The sequence below is a fragment of the Pteropus medius genome, unplaced genomic scaffold, assembly GCF_902729225.1.
Source record: "Pteropus medius unplaced genomic scaffold, Ma_sr-lr_union100, whole genome shotgun sequence".
NCBI classification, from domain to species: Eukaryota; Metazoa; Chordata; class Mammalia; order Chiroptera; family Pteropodidae; genus Pteropus; species Pteropus medius.
In genome coordinates this window covers 2,473,078-2,498,838 of record NW_024349804.1, presented here as the reverse complement: position 1 = coordinate 2,498,838, position 25,761 = coordinate 2,473,078, and the positions used below count along the sequence as shown (strand labels likewise).

Here is a 25,761-nt window from a genome sequence, read left to right as displayed (position 1 = left end):
AAGGATTTGCTTCTCTAAAAGGAGAGAAAACAAAGAGGGAGAAAACCCACAAGACAGGAGAAAGAGATAGCAAGTTGTATAGCTAGCGCTGTGGCTGCCCGAAAAACAAACAGTGCAGAACGGAGCTGGAAAAGAGGTGTTTGAAAAACTCAGAGATTTATAGTTCTGTCAGTGCGTTTGGGGATGAATTAGTGTCATAGGTCTAGAAAAACACTAAATACAGAAACCAGACAGTTGATTAACCCCAGAGAAAACAGTTGCATATAAGCACTGTATACTACATGGTGACGTTTTGAAACATATACAGTCATAGTAATGTAAATACTGAATATTTAAACAGAAAGGTAATCTTATCCTGTTGAGTGGATGGGAGGGAGGGAAAGAGAGAGAGAGACAAAAGAGAGAGACAGAGAGAGAGAGAGAGAGAGAGAGATAGAGAGAGAGAGAGAGAGAGAGAGAGAGAGAGCACATGCACGCACATGTACTATTAGCATTATCTTCCATTCCGTGTCCAGAAGTCAATAGTCATTATCTAAAATCGAAAAATAAATTAAGAAGCAGTAGTATCAGCCTATTATTTAAAATTAGATGGAAGTTTCACCTTCCAAGATTTCAGTTACCTGTGGTCAACCATGGTCTGAAAATACTAAGTGAAACATTCCAGAAATAAACAATTCATGAGTTTGAAACTGCATGCCTTCCTGAGTGGGCGATGAAATCTCAGGACGTCAGCTCCGTCCTGCCCGAGACCTGAATCGCTCCTTTGTTCAGCATCTCCTCTCTGTGGACGCTCTCCACCTGTTAGTCATGGTATCACAGTGCTTGTGCTCAGGTAATCCTTATTTTACTTAAAAATGGCCACAAAACAAAAGAGTAGTTTAATGCTATGTCACAATGCTTATTTCATTCACCTCACTTTATCTCATCACGTAGATATGTGTTATCTCACATGTCACAAAGAAGGATGAGTACAGTACAATAAGATATTTTGAGACGGAGCGATCACATTCAGATAACTTTTATTATAGTATATTGTTATAATTGTTCTATATTATTATTAGTTAATCTCTTACTGTGCCTAATTTATAAATTAAACATTATCCTAGGTATGTATGTATAGGGGGAAAAAAACATTGTATATATAGGATTTAGCACTAGTCATTGTTTCAGGCATTCACTGGGGATCGTGGAACATATTCTCCCTCAGATAAGGGAGATTAACTAGATTAATTAGATTTACTAGATTAAACAGTAAAAATAGTTACCTCTAAGGAGTAGGGTTAAGAATTGATAAGAACTGTCTAAGGGAAAATTCTAGCAGGATTCTGTGACTTTAAAAAACAATGTCCACGTATTTCATTAAAAAGAAAAGGTCAGATGAATGAATGGGTGCCCTCCTAATGCCAAGACTCAGTCAGCACCCGGGCTGGTCCAGCTCCGTGAAAGATCAGGCGGCGTTCCCAGAGAAGAAAGTACAAATGCTTCTGTACAAAGTGTCTTGGATTCCTACAAAGGCATGGTCATTAATTCAAGTGGGATCCGTTAATTCAGTTCCCTTCTTGTTTGCACACACAACTACCTTCCTAAACTTTGGTCAAGAATGAGAGGTTACTTACAGTTTGCACTGCAAAGTAAACAGTTTGCACTGCTGGGCTTCTCTCACTGAAGGGTGCAGTGCTTCTGTTGGCGGAGTGTTCCAGTCAGCCAGCCGTCTTTCCGAAACCATGGCTTTTCCTGCAGGATTTGGATGGGGGGCAGTCACCTCAGCTTATCAAGTGGAAGGTAGGAGAAGCTCCTTGCCCTTCGCTAGGGGATGAGTTACTTCTGGTGAGTTCTGGAGGGTGTGAGTAAGGAGGCAAAAAGAAAAAAGAAGGAAAAGGAAGAGGCTTATATTCTATGACCTTTTCCTTAGGCACAAGTTGATGCTGGCGAAGGCTGGAGACCAATCTGCAGCCGTAATTTTAGTCAGTCCAAGCTTACCTGAGACATCAGTTTACATTGGATCAGTTGCTTTTGGCATTAATCATTGGTTTCTTAACACATTTGTACCAACCCCCCTAAAAATCTACATATTTTTCTGTTGGCTGGAACAATATTGGGTGACTAAATGGGCTAGCCCTCTTGGAATGAAAACAAGAGAAGGAACACTGGCTAGCTTCCTTCTGAGAGGAAAGGTCAGACGGATCGGGGAGGGGGTCGCAGAAAGGGCTGGAGAGTTGGAGGGGAGTGAACAGAATCAGGATCTAGAAGTAGCATAGTCACATAGCATGGTGACTATGACGATAGACTCTGGAGCCAGACTCCCTAGACTTGGGAGTCTATCTCTACTTTTTACCAGCTCTGTGTGACTTAGGGCAAGTTGCTCAACCTCTCTGTGCCTCTTCATCTGTAAGATGGAAGTACTTACAATGTAGGCCTTATGATCTTACTGTGAGGTTTAAGTAAGATGACGTGTACTAAGTACTTGGGGCTTAGTGACTGCTTAGCGCATGGCATTTATATTTAGGGTGATCTCAAAGGATTACTGAGAATGACTCACTGGGAACACGGCAGTTGACTTGGCATGTAGACGCAATCAGTTATACAAACAAGACAGTGGATTTCAGGTACCAGTTTCCAAGTCCTCAGGGATAACCACGCTGGTCTCTCAGGCCTCAGGGATAACCACGCCGGTCCATTCCGAGGTCCCTTCTTCACAGAGACTCCGTGTTGCTGCAATTCTATCTTCTGGAGGTGGTTCGACCCATGCTTTTTGCGCCCGCTCGCTGCAGCCTTAACTTAAGGTCTTTATCTGTGGCCTCAAACCTGCTATTGTGCTGTTTACTCTTTGTCAACACTACAGGGTGGGGAACTTGATCCAACGTGCCTGCTCTGTCAGCTCACAGAATGACTTTTATGTGCTCGTTCCTTTGCATATCCTTTTGTGCTGGGTCTAAATCTCAGTTCAAGCACTTACTCCCTAAGTAATGTTGGGCAGATAAGTTATTTAAGCCTCGGTATCCTTACTTGTAAAATTAGGAAAATGGTCATGCCCACTTTGTAGATTCGTTCTGGGGATTAAACCAGTTAGCATATGTAACTGGAGCACAAGAGAGCCTGGCATATAGTGCCCGTTAAATAACAATGACAACAACGTTATTATTATTAATACTACTACTAGTACAAACTAGTACTGCTATTACTATTAATGCAATTATTGCTGTTGTTATTTCTCCTGGCTAGACTCTCTCCCACTCTATACTGGCAAGAGAGTTACATTGTCTTCTCCATTTAGAGGGAATGTTCTTTGTACTTTGGACTGCAAATTAGAACATTCCTCCTCCTGCTCCTTCTACCAGCAGCTGCTGGGATGGTTACTCTTTATCCCTTCCACCAAGACAAGGACCACACATGCAGGACATCAACGTGTGGCTTTGTTGAGTTAATGCGGCCTGGGATTTCAAAGCTGAGGTCACTCTGTCGCTTTTTGGTCTTGAGCCTCTTTGGGAGTCACAGACAATCAGCAGAACTGAGGACTGAGCAAGAACTGTATTTGTTCCAAAAAAATCTGACATTTCAGTAATTTGTTATAAAACATTACGTCGTATCTCTTCCCACGGATTGTTAAAACAAAAACACATTTTTTTTTTTTTGAAATGGGTAGGTATCTTTGTTTTCAGATACCCTCTCCAGAGCCCAGAGCACACTTGACCATCCTCCAATGCTCTGCACACTCTCACCTCACTCCTGCACAGAAATGCAGACATTTTGGCTCTGTTACTTCTAATAGAAGGCACATGTCAGGGGCTTTGCAGGTGGGGATGACAGAAAGGGACAGCACAGAGCCTTCTGACCAGTGGGGCTCCTAACATACTGACTACCTAGTTGCATCTTTCGCCAGACCCATGGCTCTTCCTGCTTCCTGTCCGTGTTCACGTCCCTTCCGCCTCTCCTCTCATGACTTCTCTGTTTACGATTTGCAGATGAGTTTAATGTTCACTATAGAAGAATTGATTGTTGCCTTGAACCTTTTGGAAGAAGGCAAAATATAAATCTAGTAAATAAATAATAAACAAGTGCTATAAGCAGGGGGGAAATTATATGTTTTAGATGAGTTGTAAAGAACATCGTAAAACCTGTAAACATGTATTTGTTAGATGAAGAGGCAGGGAAGAAAATGCAGATAATCATCATTTGTACAGAAATGAGTCTCGTGCAGTATTTTAAAGTATAGGAAAATTCCCATGATTTTTAACCTTTCGTGACGCTGACTCTGTCACTATTTCTCGCTAGAGGGAATGTGGGGCACAGAATAGCAGGCAGCTGAGTGGCATTTTGTTTACCCCTTCAGTAAGCCATGGAGGGGCTATGAAATGACATTTGGGACCCAATTCTACAGCGTTTATGAGCTTAAAACTCCCAACAATTTCAGAGGTGAACATGCTCTGAAAAATCCCACAAATCCTAAACAAAGTCTACACTACTCAGTAAACGCTTCCTTGTGGGATCTGAGTTTGTGGTTCTGATGGAGGCAAAGGCCTCAGTTTCACGGATGCCATTGTCAACCCGAAGCAGCACTGGATGCCAATATAATGTTTGGATTGTAACTTAACTTTGACTTTGGCTTTATGTTGGCAGAAATCGAGGCTGGCCTCAAACTTTGACCCACTGTTTTCCTCAGTGTGTCCCAGGTGGAACCCTATAGTTAAGAAATTTGGAGTTAATTTTGCACTAAAAAGTAGGAGAATTAACAGGACAGCTGAATTAGCTGATTTCAGGTCCAGTTTGTGGTGACTCTACCCAGGCTGTTTCTTCTCTGATACCTTCTAAAAACTCAATTGGTCCACAGAAACCTGAGCTTGAGGCACGTTTCATCTACCTGCCATAGTTGTCAGCATAGGTCCCCTGTTTTTTAGACCACTTCCTATTTGCTTCCTCCATTCAACCTACCTTGGCTTTGAGCCGTGGTTTCTATTTTCTGCCAATTCCCGTGAATTAAACATTCCAGCGTGAGACTCGATCTCTTGATTGCCCTTGGTGGGCTTCTAGAACAGAGCTAACCAGATAGATCTGTCCTTTGTCTGGACCACCTAAGAAAGAAGGAGGGGAAACAGACTTAAAACATGGTCATTTATTTTTTGATGTGGAAGGAAAAATAAAGAAGAGAAGTGAGCATATTTCTATGATATTTCTCATAGCTTAAATGTTGATATGGGAGAAACCACCCTTATTTCTCCCCCTCCACCAGTTTCAAATTTGAGATCCAGAAAGATTCTCAGCACACCCCTTTTTTTTTTATTGTACTATGAAATTATGTAGGCATCATTGAGAGACAGTGGGCTTAGGCAGGGATGATATTCAAACAGTCATCAACTGGTAGACTGGCAAATCAGACGCCAACTGCAAACAGTGGGTGGAGACTAGATTGGCACCTGTATTGACAGATAATCCCCTTTCATTAATTACTATGATGACTGATCTGAGGCCTGCTCTGCTCCCTGCCTTGGTCAACTCACCAGTTCTCTAGGGGAATTCTTCTAGACCCTGACCAGCCATTTTAGGTGTGCGAGTTTATGTTGTCTTTTACAGCATGAAAGTTTCTCAGACAATTCAGCCCTATTTTCTTACAGTTATCTAGAAATATTTTAGTAAATGCAGTTTTCTATTGGGATTTTCTGTTTGTTTATTTCTTTTCAGGCCTGTTGTGCATTCCTTTTTAAAAAAATTTATGGTCATTTCAATGGGGTTGTGAGAGGAAACGAGATAAATATGTTATAGTTTGTTCCCTTTCTTGAACTGGAAGCCTTCATTCACGTGTGTTAATATATGGAAGTGTCTCATGAACCATGAAGTATTATTCAAAATTAACGCATGAATTTCCCCTTCTTCCTTGTCTTCCCATTGTCGTCTGCCTAGTCGTCTCTAACATATCCAACCTCTGGAAACTTTCTAGTCCTATACTTTTTAGAAAGAAGATGCGGTAACATAGGGTTGATGGAATTTCATGTATATGACAAGAGAAAGTGAGATATTTAGACAACAAGAGGAAAGCCATAGTGGAGGAGGATACCGTGACCAACGAAGACCACCTGTCTGGACATCTGCTTCTGAGATCTGCTTCTCTAAGCCATTTGCATTTTTCATTCCTTACCTCCCTTTATTCTCAACACACAGGTTGTCCACGTACCAAATTTTCCAGTACCTCAGTTTTGTGAGCAGTGTTGAAAGATTTCTGCTGCCATCGCTATTATTATATGTGGGTTATTATCAGTAAGCTTCTCCTTGCTTGTGTATTCTTTTGTATTGGCCAAGTTCTGAATACAGACTGGATATTAATCACATATGTTCAGGAAAAATAGAATTTTTGTATCATGAAAATAATTCAAGATCATTGTAGAACATTAAAAACATATAAACAAGAAAGAAAGAAAATTTAAAAATTAGCCAGAGAGGTGTTTTCAAATTTTGAGTGTGTATTTCCAGTCTTTTTCTATATATCCACAGACATTTATGTACACACACACCCTTTTATTTTTTTCACTCTAATAAGAACAGCCTGTAAATGGTGTTGGTTTCTTTAAAATACTTACAAATATCTTGATAACCTATAACATGTCTGCATCTCTTCTCTCCTTCCAGTGTTTTTTCTCCCTTATCTTTCTTCAGTTGCACACGATCATGATATGAAAAGCTAAATGTGAGTCAGTATATTTAACCCTGAAAAACAGGAAAAAGTCTGCTGCATCTCAATAATTTGAAGTATACATTCTATATTTTGTCCCACATTTTTGTATATGACTTTTTTTTTTTCTCACCACTAATTTCATCAGATATGATAGGACATTTTTTTATTTTGATGAGTATGTACTGATATCTTCGTGGGGGTAAAACAGGCATTACTTGTGCTGTTCCTTCCTGGGCCTGCCCATCTGGTAGGAGTTGCTTTCCAGATAAGTTCACTGATGTACGGGGTTGAGTGATTCTTTAAAAAATGATTAGGCCATTACACAATGCCCAAGCCAGCAGTATTAAAATCTTGCAAGACCATTCCTCTTAGTCTCTCCTTTATTTAACCAATTAGTTTTTATTCTATGTCCTCTAAACCTCTTGATTACATCCCTCTTCTCCATTACTTGTCTTAAATTCTCCTTCCCTCCACTCCGCCATTCCTTGTCTTAAATTCTCACCATTCCTTGTCTTAAATTCTCCTTCCCTCCACTCCGCCGTCCTCCACATTCCTCTGGCACATTGCTTCCAGTAAGGTCTTTTAAAATTCTGACCGCATCACTCCACTTCCTTTTTTGAGAGGAAGCATGTGCTGTGAAATCAAACAAACCAGATTGAACCCTGACTCTACCACTTACCTGTTGTGCGGTCTTGGGCGATACCTAAGCCGTCTCCGTTTCCTCATTGTTAAGATGGGAACAGTCATCGTGCCTGTCTTGGGGCTGTCGTAAATATTAGACGTGTTTGTGAACATCAAATGCTTAGAATAGTGGCGGACACTTTAACAATTATTAAATTGTTTTCTTATTGTCTTATCTTCTACAGAATAATTTCTGAACTTGTTGCATAGCGCACACACACGCACACACACAACTCTGTAAGTTTACCTCTAACTACATCCTCAGTTTTATCTCTTGCTTCTTCATTTTTATCTTATTCTTTGACCAAAAGGAAGCCCATGCGTTTGTTTTTTTTAATGCCTATAGTGTGTGGTCTTCTTAAGTGGTCTCCTATCCAAGTACTCACTGGGCCCAACCCTGCTTAGCTTTCGAGACCATGTCGTTTTTAAAATGTGCCATGACCTTCATGTACTGTCACACACACCATTCCCTCTCTCTGACTGCATACCTGGCTGTTGGCATGAGCGGCAACCAACAAGGGATAAAGACTTCCAGGCTGGACCTTTTTCTGCTCCAGCGTGCTGCCTGTTTCATCTGCGAGTGTGTTCCTGTGAGCTTGGCAAATATACTAAGGGGCTGGAGGTGAGGTGGGGCAAAGGGAACCCCCCAAAGAAGCTTTTAGTACATAAGAACAATCTATTCTTATATTAACTATTTGGAACAACATGGGTGATATGGCTTTTTACCTTGGGATGTTTGGAGGTAACTCCATGTTTCTAAAGCTGACCTGTGTCGTGAAAGGTGCTGATATGGATATTGTAACCGAGTGTTGGTATTTTGGACGGCACGGGTGATCAGCAAGGGCGGCAGCTGCGGCCCTGTTGTTTTCCTTCTGCTGTGCTGCATGGGCCTCTGCCTTGAGGTGCCGTAAACCAGCTGAGCAGGTCTATATTGGCTTTGGATCTTTCTCAAGGTGCCTGCTCTTCCTTTCATTAGTGTGGATAATCAGAGTTTGATTGTAAAGTATGCCCGGGCCAAACACAAGGGCTTTTAAAATTGTCTGCTGTTTTAGATTATCCAGGCCACTGATCCCCCTTCCTTAGCATGGATAATTGAGAGTGGACTGGACTGAAGAATGTTAAGCAGAACCAATTGACAAAATAAATGAGATTTTAGAAATCCTTTACATTTTAATAATAGAAAAAATAAAACAAGATAGTTTACTTTTTTAAAAAATCTAACAGGCCTGTTTTATATTTGAAACTGTAAATTTATTTGGTTTTTGGTTGATTCAAAGTAGAAAAATATTTCCTGTGATGAACCCATTTAAAACCTATTCAAAATGTATACTGAATACAATATGTACTTAATAGACTTAGGGGAAAATTGAAAATATAGCCAGGAGATTGAGCAGTTTCAGATTCAATGTCAGATCTTCTTATAACCATGTTTATGTTTCAACTAGGTAGTAGGGAGAGGATGGGAGTCACTTCAAATTCTGAAAATCTCTCTCGATGCTGGAGGCTATAACTCTTTGCCCCTAATGAGCAGTCATCATGTAGAGAAGGGCATTTTTTGAATGTATGTGTAAGATGAACAGGATTCTGATTCCTGAGAATATGCAATCTCATTCACTTCTCATTTTCATCCTCTCGTCTTTCCCCATACAGCCCTGAATGAAGGGAGAAACGTATTTGCATGTCACTTGACTGGGAATTTAGAGGACATTTTCTCAAAGGAACAATGTCATAAATAGGGGTAGGTGTCACTGAATACTCTTCAGGTGTGTAATGAGATAAATAGATTTTGGGGGTAGGCTTGGGAATTTGGAACATTATATAAGAGGCAATGGTGAGTTTCTGGCCAGGTGACTCATAAACAAGGTTTTTGAAACATTACCCATTTTTATGGTGGGAATTGCTCAGCTAAGGCTTAAAGTCTCCCGTAGCACCCATGAATAATCATTTAAATACCAGCTTTGAGACTTGGAGAAAAAGTACATTATTTACTCTAAAGACAATTATCTTCTTCTGGAGTCGTTGTAGTCTATCATACAGATACATACTCGGGGATCTTTGAAAGAGCAACATTTTCTCATGATGGTCTATTACTTCATATATCTTATAAATTATTATCCAGGTCTGAATGGCAGGCACAGGTTGGGATGAACGTCAGCCACTGTGAGAGAATATGGGAGACTAAGGCTCTTTTACAGGTGAAATATTACAAGGGACTTTGACATTGCCTGTTGCGTTTGTATCAAGGACAAGGTATGGAAATGGAAGGTAATGGGGACTCTCATGCGTCCTCTGGGTCCTCATAGTGCCAAGGACTTGGCAAATGTAGGCATACAGTAAGTTCTTGTCACCCAGCTGACTCGATGAAGGGAGAACTGAGGGATTCTTAGCATTGATATTACAGAGCTTAGGCCTTTGTTTTCCATGGCTACTAGAACCCGGAGATATAAAAGGTAAATAAAATGATCATCTGAATCCAACATTCTAATGAGGGAGAGAGGCATATACATGAATATGATATGGTATGACAATTCCAACTGTAGACAGACAAAATTCTATTGGAGCGTAGGTGGGAGGGGTGGGGATACAAGAATGAAGTTTGGGGAGGGGTTGTATGGGCAACTAAGTTGGGCTTTTAAGAAGAAGTTTGAGATCTGAGGGCAATCTGGCTGTGACATCTGTCACCCCATTGATCGCCAGAGTTGATTCGGCTGATCTGGCTGGCTAGATGGGTGTCTGCTTCCTCCCTCACTGCTCCATGCGCATCCCTCCTGAATCTGCATGCTCAATCGAAAAGGATGACCTTCCCCGATAAAGGAGAGGACTGTTTTTCGGTCAAGGTATGCAAGTAGCCGTGCTCCCCTGCTAGAACCTCCAAACAAGCTCTCAGGAAGAAGTTCGTTTTATTTTGTTTTCAGGGAAAGATAAAAAGACATAAAAGTGGAGGAAACATTTGGAGCCAAGGCGCAAAAGTATGAATATTTATGTTGTATTCTGGAAATGGTATAGCCACATCCAGTAAAGCGGGTAAATTGTTTAGAATTCTAATACTTTAGAATATATTAGAATCACCTGGAGTTCTTATTAAAATGTCGATTTCAAGGCTTCATATCAGGCTACATTATACCAATATTTACAGATGGGGCCCAAGAATTTATACTTTTTAAAATAAGTACTCCATATAATTGTGCTGTAGATGGCTCATGCTTTAAGAAAGGCTGCCCAAGGCTACGTTTTCTGATGGCAGGGTGACTGGCAGGATCTGAACCTGAAAAGATAGAATAGGTCCAAGTTGTGATATATATATATACGGTACCAGACTGAGGACCTGGTATTAGAAATGGAATAGGTTCTTGCTAGACATGAAATATTCTTAAGCAAAGACAGTCCTATGATCAGGTCTATATATTGGAAAGTGTTTTGACTACAGTGTGGAGGTTGGACTGAAGGAAGGAGAGATGTGGAGGCTAAGGAACAATTGTTAGGCAGTTGTAACAGATGTGGCGTATGATGATGAAGGCCTCCATTTGGATAGAGGGGAGAGAATGGAGAAAAAAGCATAGAGAGGCATCACTGAGGGAGAACCAGAAGGGTAGGTTCATGAAAACAATGTAGGACGTGAAGGAAATCGGAGGAAAATGAAGGTGACTCCTGTGCTTAGAGTTTAGGTAACTGGCTGGCTGGTGGTGCTATGAATAGAAGTAAAATACCCTGGAGATGGAGCAGGTTGGGAATTTGTGTGATCAGGTTCGGTTTGGGTTTGCAGTTCTCATGGGACATTTAAGTGGAAATGTCTAGAAGGTGACTGGAAATTCACATCTTCATTTCAGGTTGGATTTGCTGGTAGTCACCCGTTTAAAGATGGTAGTGAAAGTCATAATGGGAGAGCATGCCTGAAATAGGGTTCTAGAGGCATATGAAAAGAGGGTAAAATTGCAAAGTCTGGATTAAATGCTGAGAAGAATTCACAAGGAGCCCACACGGAACTGACACTCTTTCAGAATATTAGAATGACTGGCAAGAGCTTTCGAAACCTTCCAGTCCAGCAGTTTTAAAACATTTTTTAATGCAGTAGAACTAAGTTTCCAAGGAAAATCTAACTCAGAACTCTAATAAAACAGATACAGATAGAGCTTCTCTGGTTGAAGGGGAGGATGGGAGAGCTTGTGCCCATCTGCCCAGCATTTCCTTCTTTATTGCTTTTTCCCGCATGGCAGTTCTTGATTCCTCTCCAGGGAAGACGGTTTTTACAACATCAATGTACATGCCTTATTTTATAGAGGCCAGAAAGATGGAGTGACAGGTTCAATGTTGCACAGCTCATTAGTGACAGAGGAGGGGCATGATGTGATAAGGCTCATAAAAACAAAGCAACAAAAGGCAATGTGGAGCCCACAGCCAAAATGAATGGTGTAGAAAATCCGTAGTTCCAAGGGAGGGGTGGGCATTCTGGGTAGTGATAGGGAAGGAGCTGCAGAAGCGGTTGATTTTTAGAGGCTAAGAAAATGTTTAGGGATTTGGTTTTGTGTCCATCTAAAAGTCAGAGTTAAAAGTTTGCACTGGGTTGGAGAAAATTAGAAAGTGGGTCTTTCCAACTTCCACAAAGTGGAGGCAGTTATATACATTGCATCTCAATTATTGCTCAGATCGCATCCAAATTCCAGTAGAACTGGAAGTTTAGTGATGGTCTAAGCTGAAGAGTCGGAGCGCAGGACAGTATAGCTTTCTTTTCCATGTGCGGGGACTTTGGGAGGGACAACTTGTTTGGGAGGTGATGTCTTGGTAACTTAAAGTTATATTTGCAAAGCATGCATGCTCTTCTTATTAATGTGCATATTTGTTTAAGAAGGCTCTCTTGGTGGGTTGCTGATGGAACATCCCTTTATACTGGAAGTTGGCAGACAGTAGAAACTGTTGGTCGCTACTACAATCAGTCTTTAACATGAGAAGTCCAGAAAACTCTCTTTAGAGAGTTGTTTTGAGACATCAGCAGAAATCTGCCAAGACTGACCCAGTGATTCCTGGGGGACCTTCAGAAAAGTCAATTTGTTTTATACATCAGAGGAACTTGAAATTATTCTAAATGGCATATGCTGTCATCAGAAAGATCTGTTCTTGAATTAGCAAGCTGCTACAAGGTCCAGACTGGTGTTCTTTCTTTAAAAGATGCTCATGGGATATAAATCTTTTTAAGTGCATTTCATTCTACCAATTGTTTCGTTTAGGAAAAAAGAAAAACCACTAGGTCGTTATTAAGTGGTCTATTTAATAATGTCAATAAATTCTAAAATCGGAGACTGGATATTATTATTTGGCATGTTTTAATAGTCTCTTATTGGTCCTTAAGTTACTTGGTTTTGGGTTATTTGCTTGACCTTTGTTTGTTTTACTGGCTTAGAAAAATTCCTCCAACTGAACAGAGTTGATATGGTGGCTCTTCTTATATGTGATACAAATATGGAAGATATATGAGTAAGCTAACAGTGTTTGAGTGATTAGACCAGGCCTACATAAATAAAGTGAAGTAGATAATTGCAAATTTTAGGGGAATCAAAATTTTCAAGTAACAATTTAATTTTTTTACTTAGTAAGTGTAATTATAATTATGTAATAACTATCCGGGGAAGGACTGGCAGGTCATACTGCAAAATATTAATGCGGAGTAGAAATATAATATAGTAGTTATACCAACATCAGTGTTTCTACGTTTTACTGGCTTAGGAAAAACAGGAATTCCAATTTGACTTTCACAAGCAATTGGTCTTGATTTTGTTAGTTAACCTCTTTACAACTTCCTTCCTTCCGGTGAGTAGTATTTGCCTTTTGGAGGTTATTGGGAGGTTATCGGAGTAATTTACATCATCCCTTAGCATAGGGTCTAGCATTTTCTAAAAGAACTCGGTAAATATCAGTCCTTATCATGATTATCCTCACCAGCATTAGGACCGCTACCATCATCATCATCACTATCGTCACCATCATCACTGTCAGGTGGTGTGTTAGCCTGGGTCCTCTAGGAAGCAGATGCCAGGATGGTATTGACCATGCAAGTTTATTAGAGGAAAAACCCATGAGAGAAATGGGAATGGGAGCCAGGAGAGGCTGGGAAGCAGATGTAATGAATGAAGGAGAGAGGAAAGGAAGAAAGTTTGAGTGAAGCGTTTAGACTGCAGTACAGTTTAAAGGGAAGTTCACAAGGTCTTTGGGGAATCCTTGATCCAAAGTTACCTGTCGGAAGTGTCCCACGGCTTCTAAGTACAGGTTTGTCATCTGTTGCTTTGCCACACTCAGCATTGACTGGGATCAGCCTGGGGAGGTGTGGCCTCAGTGCACACCCCAGTACATGGGATGGATTTCAGGGCTTGAGAGTTGGGATTTGTCGGTCAGTTATGATCCCTGAGGTTGCGAAGTGTGTGTTCTTATGGCCGTAACAGTTGTGATTAAAAAAATGATAAAAATTATTTATTAACTTTTTATATTTAATCTACATGCCTTTAACATCTGGGAGAAGAGGTTAAGTAAAGAATTCGAAATATATTCTTTCGCTTGGATAAACTGAACTATTTGAGACTTGCCCAGATCTCACAGTAATTCCCAGCTTTTCATTTCGCTTAAGTATTTTTGGTACAGCTGTGCTGTTACTTCAACTGGACCTTTACATGAAATTTTATTTTTCTGCTCTGACTTTAATTTCTATTTAGAAACTTGATTTGATTAAAGAGTAAAAGTTTAAGTGTTTGTAGTAGGATTCAATTAAAATAGGTCATTCTTTGGGGCTCTGAAAATGGTAACTGGCCTCGGGCAAATTGGAACAAAAGTTATAAAATTCAATTGGATGCATCACAACATTTAACATCTTTAAGGAGGATGTTTTGCTTAATAGATTCAATTTAGAAATATTTAGTGTAGGCTATCAGCTTAAGCACCTAAAAAATGTGTTTGTTTGTTTGTTTCTCCCTTTAGTTATAGATGGGATCAGGACACCTGGGCTCTAATCCGCAAAATAAACAATGTGTGGTGGGACCTTGAAGAAAGTCAATTAGTTTCAGTGACTTTACCAGTAGGTTAAAAAGGAGATTGTAATATTGGTGAATAATGTGCTTCGAGATGTTTGCATAAAAGATGCTTTGTCATTGTAAAGTATTACTGAATATTTATGGTCTATCAGAGTGAGCCAAATGGCCCAGAGGGGGAAAAAAAAACAGTCATATTTATGTAAACCTTGTTCAGTGTCCCAGATACTTCAGGATGGTGCTCTATATGTGAATGAATAAATAAATGGTATAAACATTATTTTACATTTCGAAGGTACATCGATATTATCTGGGGTGTTAGCCAATGTGCCTGACCTATGACATTGAAATGAAATGTCTGCCTCCAGGTAACTATTTAAATCTTATAAATATTTTTAAAGCCAGAAACATTGACAGCAAGTAATGTCTTCTTAGAGTTCGGTGTCTGCAAATAAATGTAAATTATATCTTTACCTAAACCTACAAGAAATTATTGTCTCTTATCCACAGGGTTGCTCTAAGAATTCCCAGATGGAAATCGTGTGTCTTGTATACTTTCCCCACTCTCCCCCTTTTAAAAAAAGTATTTTCCTCACTGCCTGCACAGTACTTTTCTATTACTTTATTGTGAGAAATCTGAGCCTTGAAGAAATCATAATAAAAAAAAATTAGCTGTAAACCCTGTCCAAGGACTTAATGGATCTTACTGAGCCACACAAAACAGATATATTGGGACATAAATAGGTGACAGAAGATAAGAGGCACAGAAGCAATTTGTTTGGATTAGGTCACTGCTTAATCCAAATGGGTTCAGCACGAGAATTCATGAAACGTGACAGTGGGCCAAGAGGAACTTGCTGTGACATTTCAGATTCCCCTACCTCTGCTAATTAACCATTTCAAGTATAACAAAACTTAGATCACATGCAGGTTGGTTAGACCATCGGTACCAAGTGTAGACCCTCCTGTGGGGGATGAATGGTTCTGTGCTCCTCAGGCATCAGACTATGACTCAGTGATACCTCATTGGGCCTTTAATTTCGGTGATACATCGCTTCTGAACAGCATTTTTTCTAAAAGACAAAAACCGTAGCAGAGTTGCCTTATGACATAGCCTGTCAGTAAATGCATTTGGATATAGTGCATAGATCTAAATATACCTTAGCCAGTCTAATGAGATATTTGAAAACAAAAATTACATATAGAAAAAGTTTGCTATCATGAGAATGACGAGAATAATACCAATAACAATTATAGCCACTTTTTTTTTTTAAAGCAACTACTATTTGCCACCATGCCAGACATTCTACACCCTTCCTGTATAATTATTCCTTTTTTTACAGATGAGGACACAGACTCAAAGAAGTGAAGTTGTCCTTGGAAAATTAGTGTGTAGGAGTTTTTTTTTAATGATAGGAAAAAAACCCCAACATCTCTGCTTAGGCAGGTTGTCAGGAATTCTCACCCCATTAGTTAGCAGGCTCAAAACTCTTTAGGTTTGAATACGTGGATATGACCCACTTCTCTTTGGGTCGAGCTGTCCAGGTCTACCAGCCCCCCGCTCTTCTTGCTTTTCCTGGGAAATGGGAACAAGGCCTGAAACCCTAGAGTCATGCCTCAGTTCCTGCAGCATGTGAGATGCCTAAATACGGGTTGGTATGATTGACAGAAGGAAGATCCAGCTGACTCTGATGCCCGTGATTTTCTTTAGTCAAAACAGGATGCCATTAGCCCATTTTCATGAATGCCAGGTTTACATAGCTATTCTAGAAAACATATATCAAAATGAAATTAATTAAGGTAAGACATTTGAATTTAACTGACAAGCAGAATTGATTTCTCCTGCCCAATTCATAGAACAGATTTAGGGAGCCCATTTTTCTGCTTAGTGAAAATCTATGGTTTGTGGTTGATAAGAAAATAATGAAAATCAAATTAGAATTTATAAAATTCTTGGGTTGATTTGCTTTTGGAATCAGGCCAGGCAAATTCTCAGGAATAAAGTTTTCTTGGGGTATTTTATGTCCCTCATGGTGTCACCAGGAAGTAACAGGTTAATAGCGTGCTCTTTGTAATTTTCATGTAGCACAGGAAAGAAAGAGTTAAAGGATTTATATGTTACTAAGAGTGTTTTTTTCTGGGCAACAGCAGTTTGAATGCAGGGCACCTTTTGCATTTTAAGCACTGATGTTTGATCTCTTGTCCCATAGTTATGTAATAAGAGAATTTTATTATTATTATTTTAAAGGGAAACAAGAATAAAAGGCCACTGAGAAAAATACTTGCCTTTAGGGAACAGCTTTTACAGTGCATTTTGTCCAGCAACCATTTCCTCCTGCCCCAAAGCTTTGGACCAGGATAAATGCCCTTCTCAAGGTGCTGAGAGGTCAAAGTGACTGCAGAGTGCAGGCATTAGAGGGACTGCAGAGCTGTGTGGGCAGGACTTGCTGGGCCCATCCGACAGATCTGGGTGGTCACTGGCCTGGAGAGCCAGTGCCGGTGGCCAGGACAGAAATCAGCACCAAGACTATAGTTCTTAAGGAGTGAGGAAGACAAGGTAGGCTCCTGAAACGACTAGTTTCTCAGATCTCTTCTTAGGGAAGACAGTATAGCCTAGAATAGTAGGTAAAAAACTATTTAACATTATCCATTGCCTCCTAGTGACTCAGTTTTAAATGCATCAATTCCAATAATGCATCCAACAATTTTTTTAAACAACTGCCAAGTAAGACAACCCAAGTGTTACTATCATTCTTATTTTGTAGATGGGGAAACTGAGGCATGAAGAGGTTGAATGAGTTCCTGAAGGTCACAGATAGTAAGGCATAGAGATAAATTAATATCTAGAAGAGGCCATAGAATGTAGTCGAGGGCACAATCTTTGTTCAGTTACAACGGCTTTCAGTTTTAGCTTCATCAGTTACTAGCTCTGTAATCTTTTCCAAATCCTTAAACTCAAGGAAACCTCAGGTTCCTCAAGTTTAAAAGGGGTTGATGGCAGCATGAATAAAACATGTGATGTGGTTTAGCACATGCTACCTCAAAATATGGCATCTTAGAAGCCGAAGGAGTTTGAGATAAAGGCAGAAACAGGAAGGTCACGCTGACCTTCACCGCCCCCTTCTTCCCTGAAACAGGTCATAAAACCCTCATGTGAGAGACACCTTCTCTATACCTGGAGGAAAGGAATATCCTTAGCTCTGAAAACAGAGGGACACTGTGGAGAATCTGGACAAACAAGCTTTGCTAAGTTTCCCCCAATTTGCTACACTTACCCCATGCTCCTTAACCTATCGTATTCCTCCAGGACTGTTCATTCTTCATGAAACCTAGCATAAAATACACACGTCTGACTATTTCTCTGGGTCTTCATTTCCTTATGAAAGCTCCCAGCTCATGTAAAACTTCTGTTAAATACATTTGCATGCTTTTCTCTTGTTAATCTGTCTTTGTCAGTTTTAATTTTTCAGACCTAGCTAGGTACCCTAAGAAGGTCAAGGAAAACTTTTTTCCTTCTCTACTCATGCGAAGTGCTTGGCAAAGTGCCTACCCCATTTTAAGGGCTTCATCAATGATAGCTATTATTGCTATCATGATACTTTTCCCAGTATATTGTTCCATCCTTTTAAACGGGGCTCAGATTAGCATAGGGGCAATCAGAAGCTGAAGCTACCTTAGATTCATGCAGTGCTCGGATGGATGAAAAGAGAGGAGAGGTTCTCCTTCAAAGCCAGACAAAAGTGTCTTTCACTAGGTAGAGCGATTCCATGCATTAATGGCTGCGTGCGAAGAGACTTAATTGAAAGTTAAAAGAATAATTGCAACAGAATAGCAGAGGCAAAAGCAGTTAAGACATGTGTCAAACATGACTGAAGTCCATGAAGAGGGACTCTGAGAAGTCTTTGTAGCTAAAGACATTATGGTCATCAGAAAACAAACGACATGACATGCGCAAGGTTGGCGTCCAGGAGATCGAGTCCAAGAACCAGATTGAAATATTTCTTCTCACTCTTTATTCCTAAAAGAATTGACCACCTTTCTGAATTACTGAGTCAGTAGTTAAGTTAGAATCACATTCTGTTATATATTACAGTCCACAAGTACGGCCCTCGAGACACTTTGATTTTATTTGCCGCTGTCCTTTAGTGGGGTCAGCTCTTCCTTTCCCTTTGGGGGACTCTGTTTGTCTGGTGGCCTTGAGTCTTACTGTGTTCTATTCGCTCATCTGGATCCACTCTCTACCTTTCCCTGCTCTTGGCCCTGGGAGCTCAACCTATGTGGATGGCATTGGCCTTTGGCCTCTGTTTAGACGTGATCAACGGGAAGCATTAGCAGGAGACGGCAGAGGTGCGTGAGAGGAGACAGAAGCCAAAGTATCTGTTCCTCTGGTTCCCTCTCTGCTGGGTTGCGGTGTGTGGGCTGTGAAGATCTCCTCTCCTGCCAGGCAGCTCGCAGCAAGCCACCACTCTCTTCGGGTTTTAGAAACCTACTCTGCTCCTGGCCCCTTCATGGGTGCTAATGACTTCCCGCTGTGCAAGCCCCGAAGTACTCCACCACCCCTTACTGCTTTGCCCAAATCCGACTCACACTATTGTACACAGTCCTGTTAGGAAACTCCCCTCAGTTACCCAGTTTGAATGCCATCTGTTTCCTGCTGGGACCCTGGCTGATACATATGGCCACTTTCAGTTGCAAAACACAGTCTCGTTTTGGTATTTAAAATAGTTAAATCTTCAAATCTGACTTACGGTTAAGTCTCTTTCTTAGCTCTGTTGGAGGAGAGCATGTGGTCATCTTTTTTCTTTCCTTGCTTCTCTTATTTCTGCTTATTTACCAAGGCTTCTGACCTGGTCAACCTGGTTGACCTGGTTGAAGGTGAGGTAATAAAAAGGAAAGTTCTTAAGGTGGTTTCACTCTTGACTTTGGCAGATGTTAGAGGTGGTTCTTTTTCTCAAGGACGTGTCTGTGGCTTCTTCAGAGACCCCCCATTGCTGGAGAGAAAGAATCCTGGTATTCTAGAGGCACGTGAAGCTGTCTCCTCTGGCTTGTCCCTTCCTCTCTCCAGCCATTGACCTCAGCTTCCAGCTGTTGAGGGCAAGTTTGCTTTAAAGCATTTAGCTGCATTAAAGATGTTTGTTTTCAGGTTTTTGCCCTTTCTTAAGATAACTTTAATAACACTTAAAAAAAATTTTTTTGCTTTTGTTTTCTGTTTACTTCAAGATTTAGTCAGAATTTAAAAAATCCAAGCGGATCACTTGACTTATTATGTTGTTAATCTCCCTACTTCCTTCCCTTCCTCTCTTCCTTCTTCCTTCCTTCTCTCCTTCTTTTCTTTCCTCTTTCCTTTATTCTTTTTTTGCTTAATTGTCTGATAACGTAGCCTGTATGAATTCCGATATTTGGGAATACTTCGGGGGTATTGGAAAAATAATTTTCTGTTGTTGAGTAACAATCTCTGCCTCTCTTGACACGTGCGTGTATCATATGTGTATATACACATGCCTACATTTGTACCTGTATGTATGAAGTCCTGTATAGACCTCTGTCCATGAGAGAATAAGCTTATAAACTATATTAATCAAATTCTGTGTTAGTGGAGTTTTCAGTATGTCCTGTGTTCATGGAAGGTTTTGTTCTCATGTATTTCAAAACTCTATTGTTAGATGCACAGAAGTTCATGATTACAGCATAGGTTTGGTGAGCTGTAACTTTCATCAATGTGTGAATATTACTTTGTTCCATTTAAAGCTTTTTGTATTCATTTTTATATAATATTAATATTGCTAAATCTACTTTATTTTTATCAGTATTTACATGATAAATATTTTCCCTCAAACTTTACTTTTATTCAAACGAGACTATTTAATGGATTCATGATTTTTACGATTATCAATGTTTTAAGTATATTCTGTCACATCGTTATTTTATATACTTAATGTAATAGTTTCCTTTCGCTCTCCTCCTCCTATCCCCCCTCCCATTATATTTTTCATTACTCTTTTTCCCATCTAGTGCAGTGTTTCCCAGTGGAGGTGTTGTTGCCATTTGATCTGGCCATTTCTTGGTTGCGTGTAACTGCTCTGCACATGGCGGGACCTCACTGTTGGCCCTGCCACTAAATATCAGTAGCGCCCTAGTCACTGGGTCAACCGAAAGCACGCTTGCCCATTTCCACATCCTCCTTCGGGTGTCATACTACTCCTGACCTTGAACCAGTGCTTATTAGTTTGGGATGTAGGTCTACAGTTTCTCTTCTTTTGTGGTTTCATTTTTCTAATTTTGTTTTAAATTGTATCTTAGTAACATATGCACATAGTTTCAAAACTCAAATAGTACTGTGAGAGTTATAACACCCAACAACGAAGGTTTTTTATGTCACTCTTCTTTACTACTTTTTTTCCCCACAGCCAACACTTTTGAGTCCTTTCACTATCTTTTTCTGGTATTTACTTCTATGTTCCTCAATAGCATGCATATATAGTATCTGATGTTCTAGTTGAAAATATCACGTCGACTTCTTATTATGTAAGATGAGATTTTTTAAAAGGCTGCTTACAGCATTATACAAAGCAAATTTTCTCTACTTTTCCAATTTGATTATTTAACAAATTTTGTTTAAATCATCATTCAGTTTTAACATCACTGTTTTATGTAAATATTGTGTACAACTGAGCCACCTAACGTCCTTTTTTTTCCCTTGTACAGTTTTTGTTTTGCCTGAGACTTAGTAATTGTCTATTGTTGTTGGCTTCCTAGTCTGTGATTCTTTACTAATTCATCCCCACGCTGTCTGTTAGAAATGTAAATGGCTTCTTGACATGTTCAAACGTATCAGATGCTTTATCAGTATTTTTTTCTTGAAGACATTCCTTCTGGACCCTCCAACGCCCCCCCGCCCCACCGTTGCCTCCCCCAGTGACATGATAGTGAAATGTATTTCCATGTAGTATGGCAGTTTTTCTTGTCACTTTTGGGGCCCTTTTCTCTTCTGGATGACTTGTGATCACAGGTCTGCTTCTAGATCGAGGTATTTTTGCTCACGACCTCAAAGTTTCGCATAGTTATGTCTAATATATTTAATGAGTGTCTGCTGTAAAAATACACAAATATTTGCATCTAAAAGCATACCAGGTCATAAATTACAAATGGCAAGTTACTTAACATTTAAGCTATATTTCATCTTTCAAATACAGAATTTGCAGTAACTTCCAAGCATGAAGATAACTTCTGCATATCTCTGTGAAACAATAAGTAGTGAACATCATTATTCCTATTTTATGTTAAGCGCACCATACAAAAGGGATTTCAGCCAGCATATATTTCCATATACCATTCTTGCTAATGGAAAGACACAGATAAGTGAGTGAAAACTGGACGCTGTCTTGACAGAGCTCAAAGTGTAAAGGAGGCAAAAGTTATTTTTAAAGGTGACTCTAACACTGTCATTTGTACAGTGGGTACACCAAGGAGGGTGTGATTGTGGTGGGGAGTCAGAAAATGCTACTAAAAAGAGCTAATGTGATAAAATGTCATTTTTGAGTTTTGAAGCAAGAATATGCACACACATACCCACACTCACACTTGTGTATTTTTTAGTTGACATGACTTACTTTATGCAGAGGGCTGAGATCTATATAGGTCTTTGTCCTCTCAAAGGATATCATGGTGGCAAAAATGAAAGTGACGTGACAGGGTCCGAGGGGCCCACAGACCCTGTCATTCAAGCCTGGATACTTGATTCTTAATCATAGGCAAGTTTGCAAATATTTTGAGTTAGAGTATTTCCTGTATATGCAGTCTGGTAGGTATCAAAAGGAGGCCACAGAGAGAAGGGAAAAAAAAAAGCAGTAGTCACTTTTTGTGTAAATCTCTGGTCAATGTTCATTGCATTGAGTCTAGAAGGGGAGAAAAAAGCATTTGTTGAACACATATCCTCTGCCATGTACTCCGCTAGGCACTTTTGCTCTGGCTCAGTGATTTTTCTAGAACCCCATGACGTAGATATTATCCTCCTCCTTTACGTACGGGGCTCATGTAAAGGGTAGAGACAACACTTAAACTCTCCTATGCCCTGCTCTCTGGAGCCTGCGCTCTTTCCACAGTACTTTGCAGCCTTGGAAGGCTTTGATATTTAGGTTTGTAGGTAAGATCAGCATTTTACATTCTTGTGAGAATCCTTTCTGTGTCCTAATATGTGAGAATTTCAGTGACAATTTTATTTTCTTCCAATCACTAAAGAAAAATATACAGGAGCTTATCATTTCTTGCCAAAAATACTGCAGTAACCTGCCAACTGGACTTGGTGCCCCTCTCGACTTCTTTCTGCACCTCACCCTTAGCATTGCCACTGAGTTCCGGATTTGCTTTTCCCCTTATCCGGTCCACTGTGACAATGCTTACTCGTCTTTCGACACTTGCCTTAACATGTTTTCTCTTGGGCCAGCCTATCTGACGCCCAATGATAGAAGTAACTCTGAATGTATTCTTCTCGATTCTCCCATAGAATTTTTACGTGATCTTAGTACAACTCTTATCTTAATATGGTCTAAGAATTTATTTGTCTGATATCAACTAGATTGTGAGATGCTCAAAGGAAAGTGGATATGCAGTAATTATTTGTGAAATGTATAAATGTAGAATGAAACATTAATTCACAAAGAAAGATTTCATTTAGTCCAAGACTCACCTGAAATTGTAAATAATAGATTTAATGCAGTTTAATCTGTTGGTGTCCCTAAGGCTAGGATTAGTATATCATATTTTGATATTTATAGTGATAGGCTAGCTATGTGATACGTGACCTTGGGAAAATTACTCAATCTTTATGAGTTTTAGTTTTCTTTTGTTCTTATTACTAATAATAGTACATCTTCTAAGGGTTATTGTGAGGGAAAGAACAAGGTGGTTGAATGAAAGAATGAAGTTGTTGGTATTGGACTGAGAGGCAGCTAAAACTCGTATAATATTTTAGACATTATATAAATAGAAATATATCCTGTGCATTTTTTTGCAGCTTGCTTATTCCTTCTCTATATTGCATTTGGGAGATTTATTCACCTAGTTCTGTATAGATGTAGTTCATTCATTCTTGATCCTGTATAGTCTTTCATTATATGACTATTCTATAGTTCATTTGTTCTTTCATTGATTCATTGTTCTGACATAAGAAATTTGGGCAGTTTCCAATGTGGGTTTTGTTGTTGTTCTTGCAGTCATTACTATGCATGTCTCCTGATCTACATTTGTAGACAGGGTATATGGTGGTATGTCAATTGCTGGGTTTTGTTATACGTGCTTCTTCAGCTTTACTAGCTATTCCCATATCGCTCTCTTACCAGGAGTGTATAAACATTCCTGCTGTGCAACAATCTCTCTAATGTTTGATATTGCCCAACTTTTAAATTTATGCCAACTGTGTGGGTGTATATACCATTGTGGTTTTCATTTGCATTTCCCAGATTTTTAATGATCCCTTACATTTTAAAAAATGTTTGCTAGCCATGTGTTTCTCCTTCTGTGAGGGAACTATTCACATTTTTTGTCCATTTTTCTATACTCTTGCTGGTCTTTTGAATTAAAATATCCAAATATAATTGTGAATTTGTCTGTTTTTTGCAGTTTCTATCAGCTTTTGCTTCACGTATTTTGAATCTGTTACTAGGTACATAAACATTTAGGATCGTAAATTCTCTTGATAAGTCAATCCCTTTGATGTTATGAAATGACTTTTCTTGTACCTGGTAATATTCTTGCTCTGAAGTCTACACTGATACTAACATAGCTACTCCAGTTTCTCTGATTAGTGTTAGCATGAGTGGCACATTATTTTCAAACTGTCACTTTCGACCTTTTTTTGGTCTTTATGGTTTAAACCCGCTTGAATAGGAGTATATAACATTTTGGTATTTTTATGCAATCTGATAATCTTCAGTAGGGGTGTTCAGACTCACATTTAATATCATTGATATGGTTAGGTTTAAATCCGCCGTCTCGCTATTTGTTTTCTATTTCTACCATTTTTCTTTTATTCTCTAATCTCTCTTTTTCTGTCTTTTTTAGATTGCTTATTTTTCATTTTTCCATGTCATATTCTTTGCTGGATCATTAGATATAACTTTGTTCTGTTTAGTGTTTTCTGTAGGATTTATAGTATACATCTTTACCTTGTTAAAGTCTACCTCTCAAGTGATATTATATCACTTTATATGTAATCAAAGGCTTTTTAAAAAACACTATATTGTTGTCCTTCTATATAATCGAAGACGCTTAGTAACAACATACTTCCATTTCCCCCCTTTGCTTTCATTGTTATACTGTTGCCAAATTTTTATTAAAGAAATTAAATTAATTTTAAAAATCTTACGTATTTATCCATGTAGTTACCACTTCTGGTGCTCTCCTTCTCTTAGTGTAGATCCATACTTCTAGTTTTACTGAGTATAGAATTATAGTTGGACAGATTATTTTTCCCTTTCATTATTTGAAAGATGCCATTCCACTGTTTCCTTGCATTGTTTTTGATAACAAATCATCTGTATTCTTACCTTTGTTCCTCTAGACATTGTGTCTTTTTCTTCTGGCAGCTTTTAAGATTTTCCTTATCGTCTTTTTGAAACGTATTTCTCATTTCACACAATATAGTTTTTATCTCTTAAAGTTCAATTTAGTTCTTGTTTTTTTAAATCTTCTATTTCTCTACTTACCTTTTTATCTATGCTTATGAGTGAGATTGGCATATATATTTTGTTTGTTTCCTTATTTGTTTTTGTAGGGCCATTTTCTGGTTTTGGAATCAAAGACATTCTAGCCACATAAAATGAGTTGAGAAATTTTTTTTATTATTATTTTTCTGGAATAACTTGTGCGTGAGTAGAGTTTTTTGGGTTGTTTTTGTTCGTTTGTTTTAAATGTTTACTAGAACTCAGTTGTAGAACCAAGTGGCATGGCATTTTCTTTGTGATTCATTTTAACTATGAATTAATTTTAATTAGTTAAAAGACCTTTCAAGTTATTTTTTAACCTTTTTGGAGCCAGTTTTGATGTTTTAATTTCCTAGAACTTGTCATTTCTATATAACTTTTCAAATGTGTTTTCATGAAGTTTTAAAATAATATTCTCTTTCATCTCCTTCTCTTTCTCTTCCTCTTCTTCCTCCCTCCCCTCCTCTTCCTCCTTCTCCTCCTCCTTCTTTTCTCCTTTCTATTTTCTTCCTCTTCCTCTTTTTCTTTACAACTTTCAAGTGAGCTACTTGGCTCATTAACTCTGAGGCTTGCTCTGTTTCTAACACATGCATCAAAGCTTTCTCTCTAGCATGTAAACTAGATGCCACAGCGTTTTAATATTTATTTTTTAATTTAATTTCTAATATTTTCTGGTGACTACAATGGCATCTTTTTTAACCTTTAA

General features: G+C 39.1%; 1 protein-coding gene across 2 annotated transcripts in view; it reads left to right on the top strand.

Moving 5' to 3' along the window:
• Positions 1-25,761, top strand: part of LOC120582786 (cytosolic beta-glucosidase-like) — a 191,004-nt gene that overhangs the window by 91,128 nt on the left and 74,115 nt on the right. Inside the window, exon 1 of one of the 2 annotated variants that reach the window (XM_039838078.1) lies at positions 1,663-1,782. The exons of the other annotated variant lie outside the window; for it this stretch is intronic. Coding sequence (XP_039694012.1) covers positions 1,725-1,782 — 58 coding nt within the window. The 5' untranslated portion in view covers positions 1,663-1,724. Of the gene's footprint in view, positions 1-1,662; positions 1,783-25,761 lie in introns of those variants that run through there. 2 annotated transcript variants of the gene reach the window in all.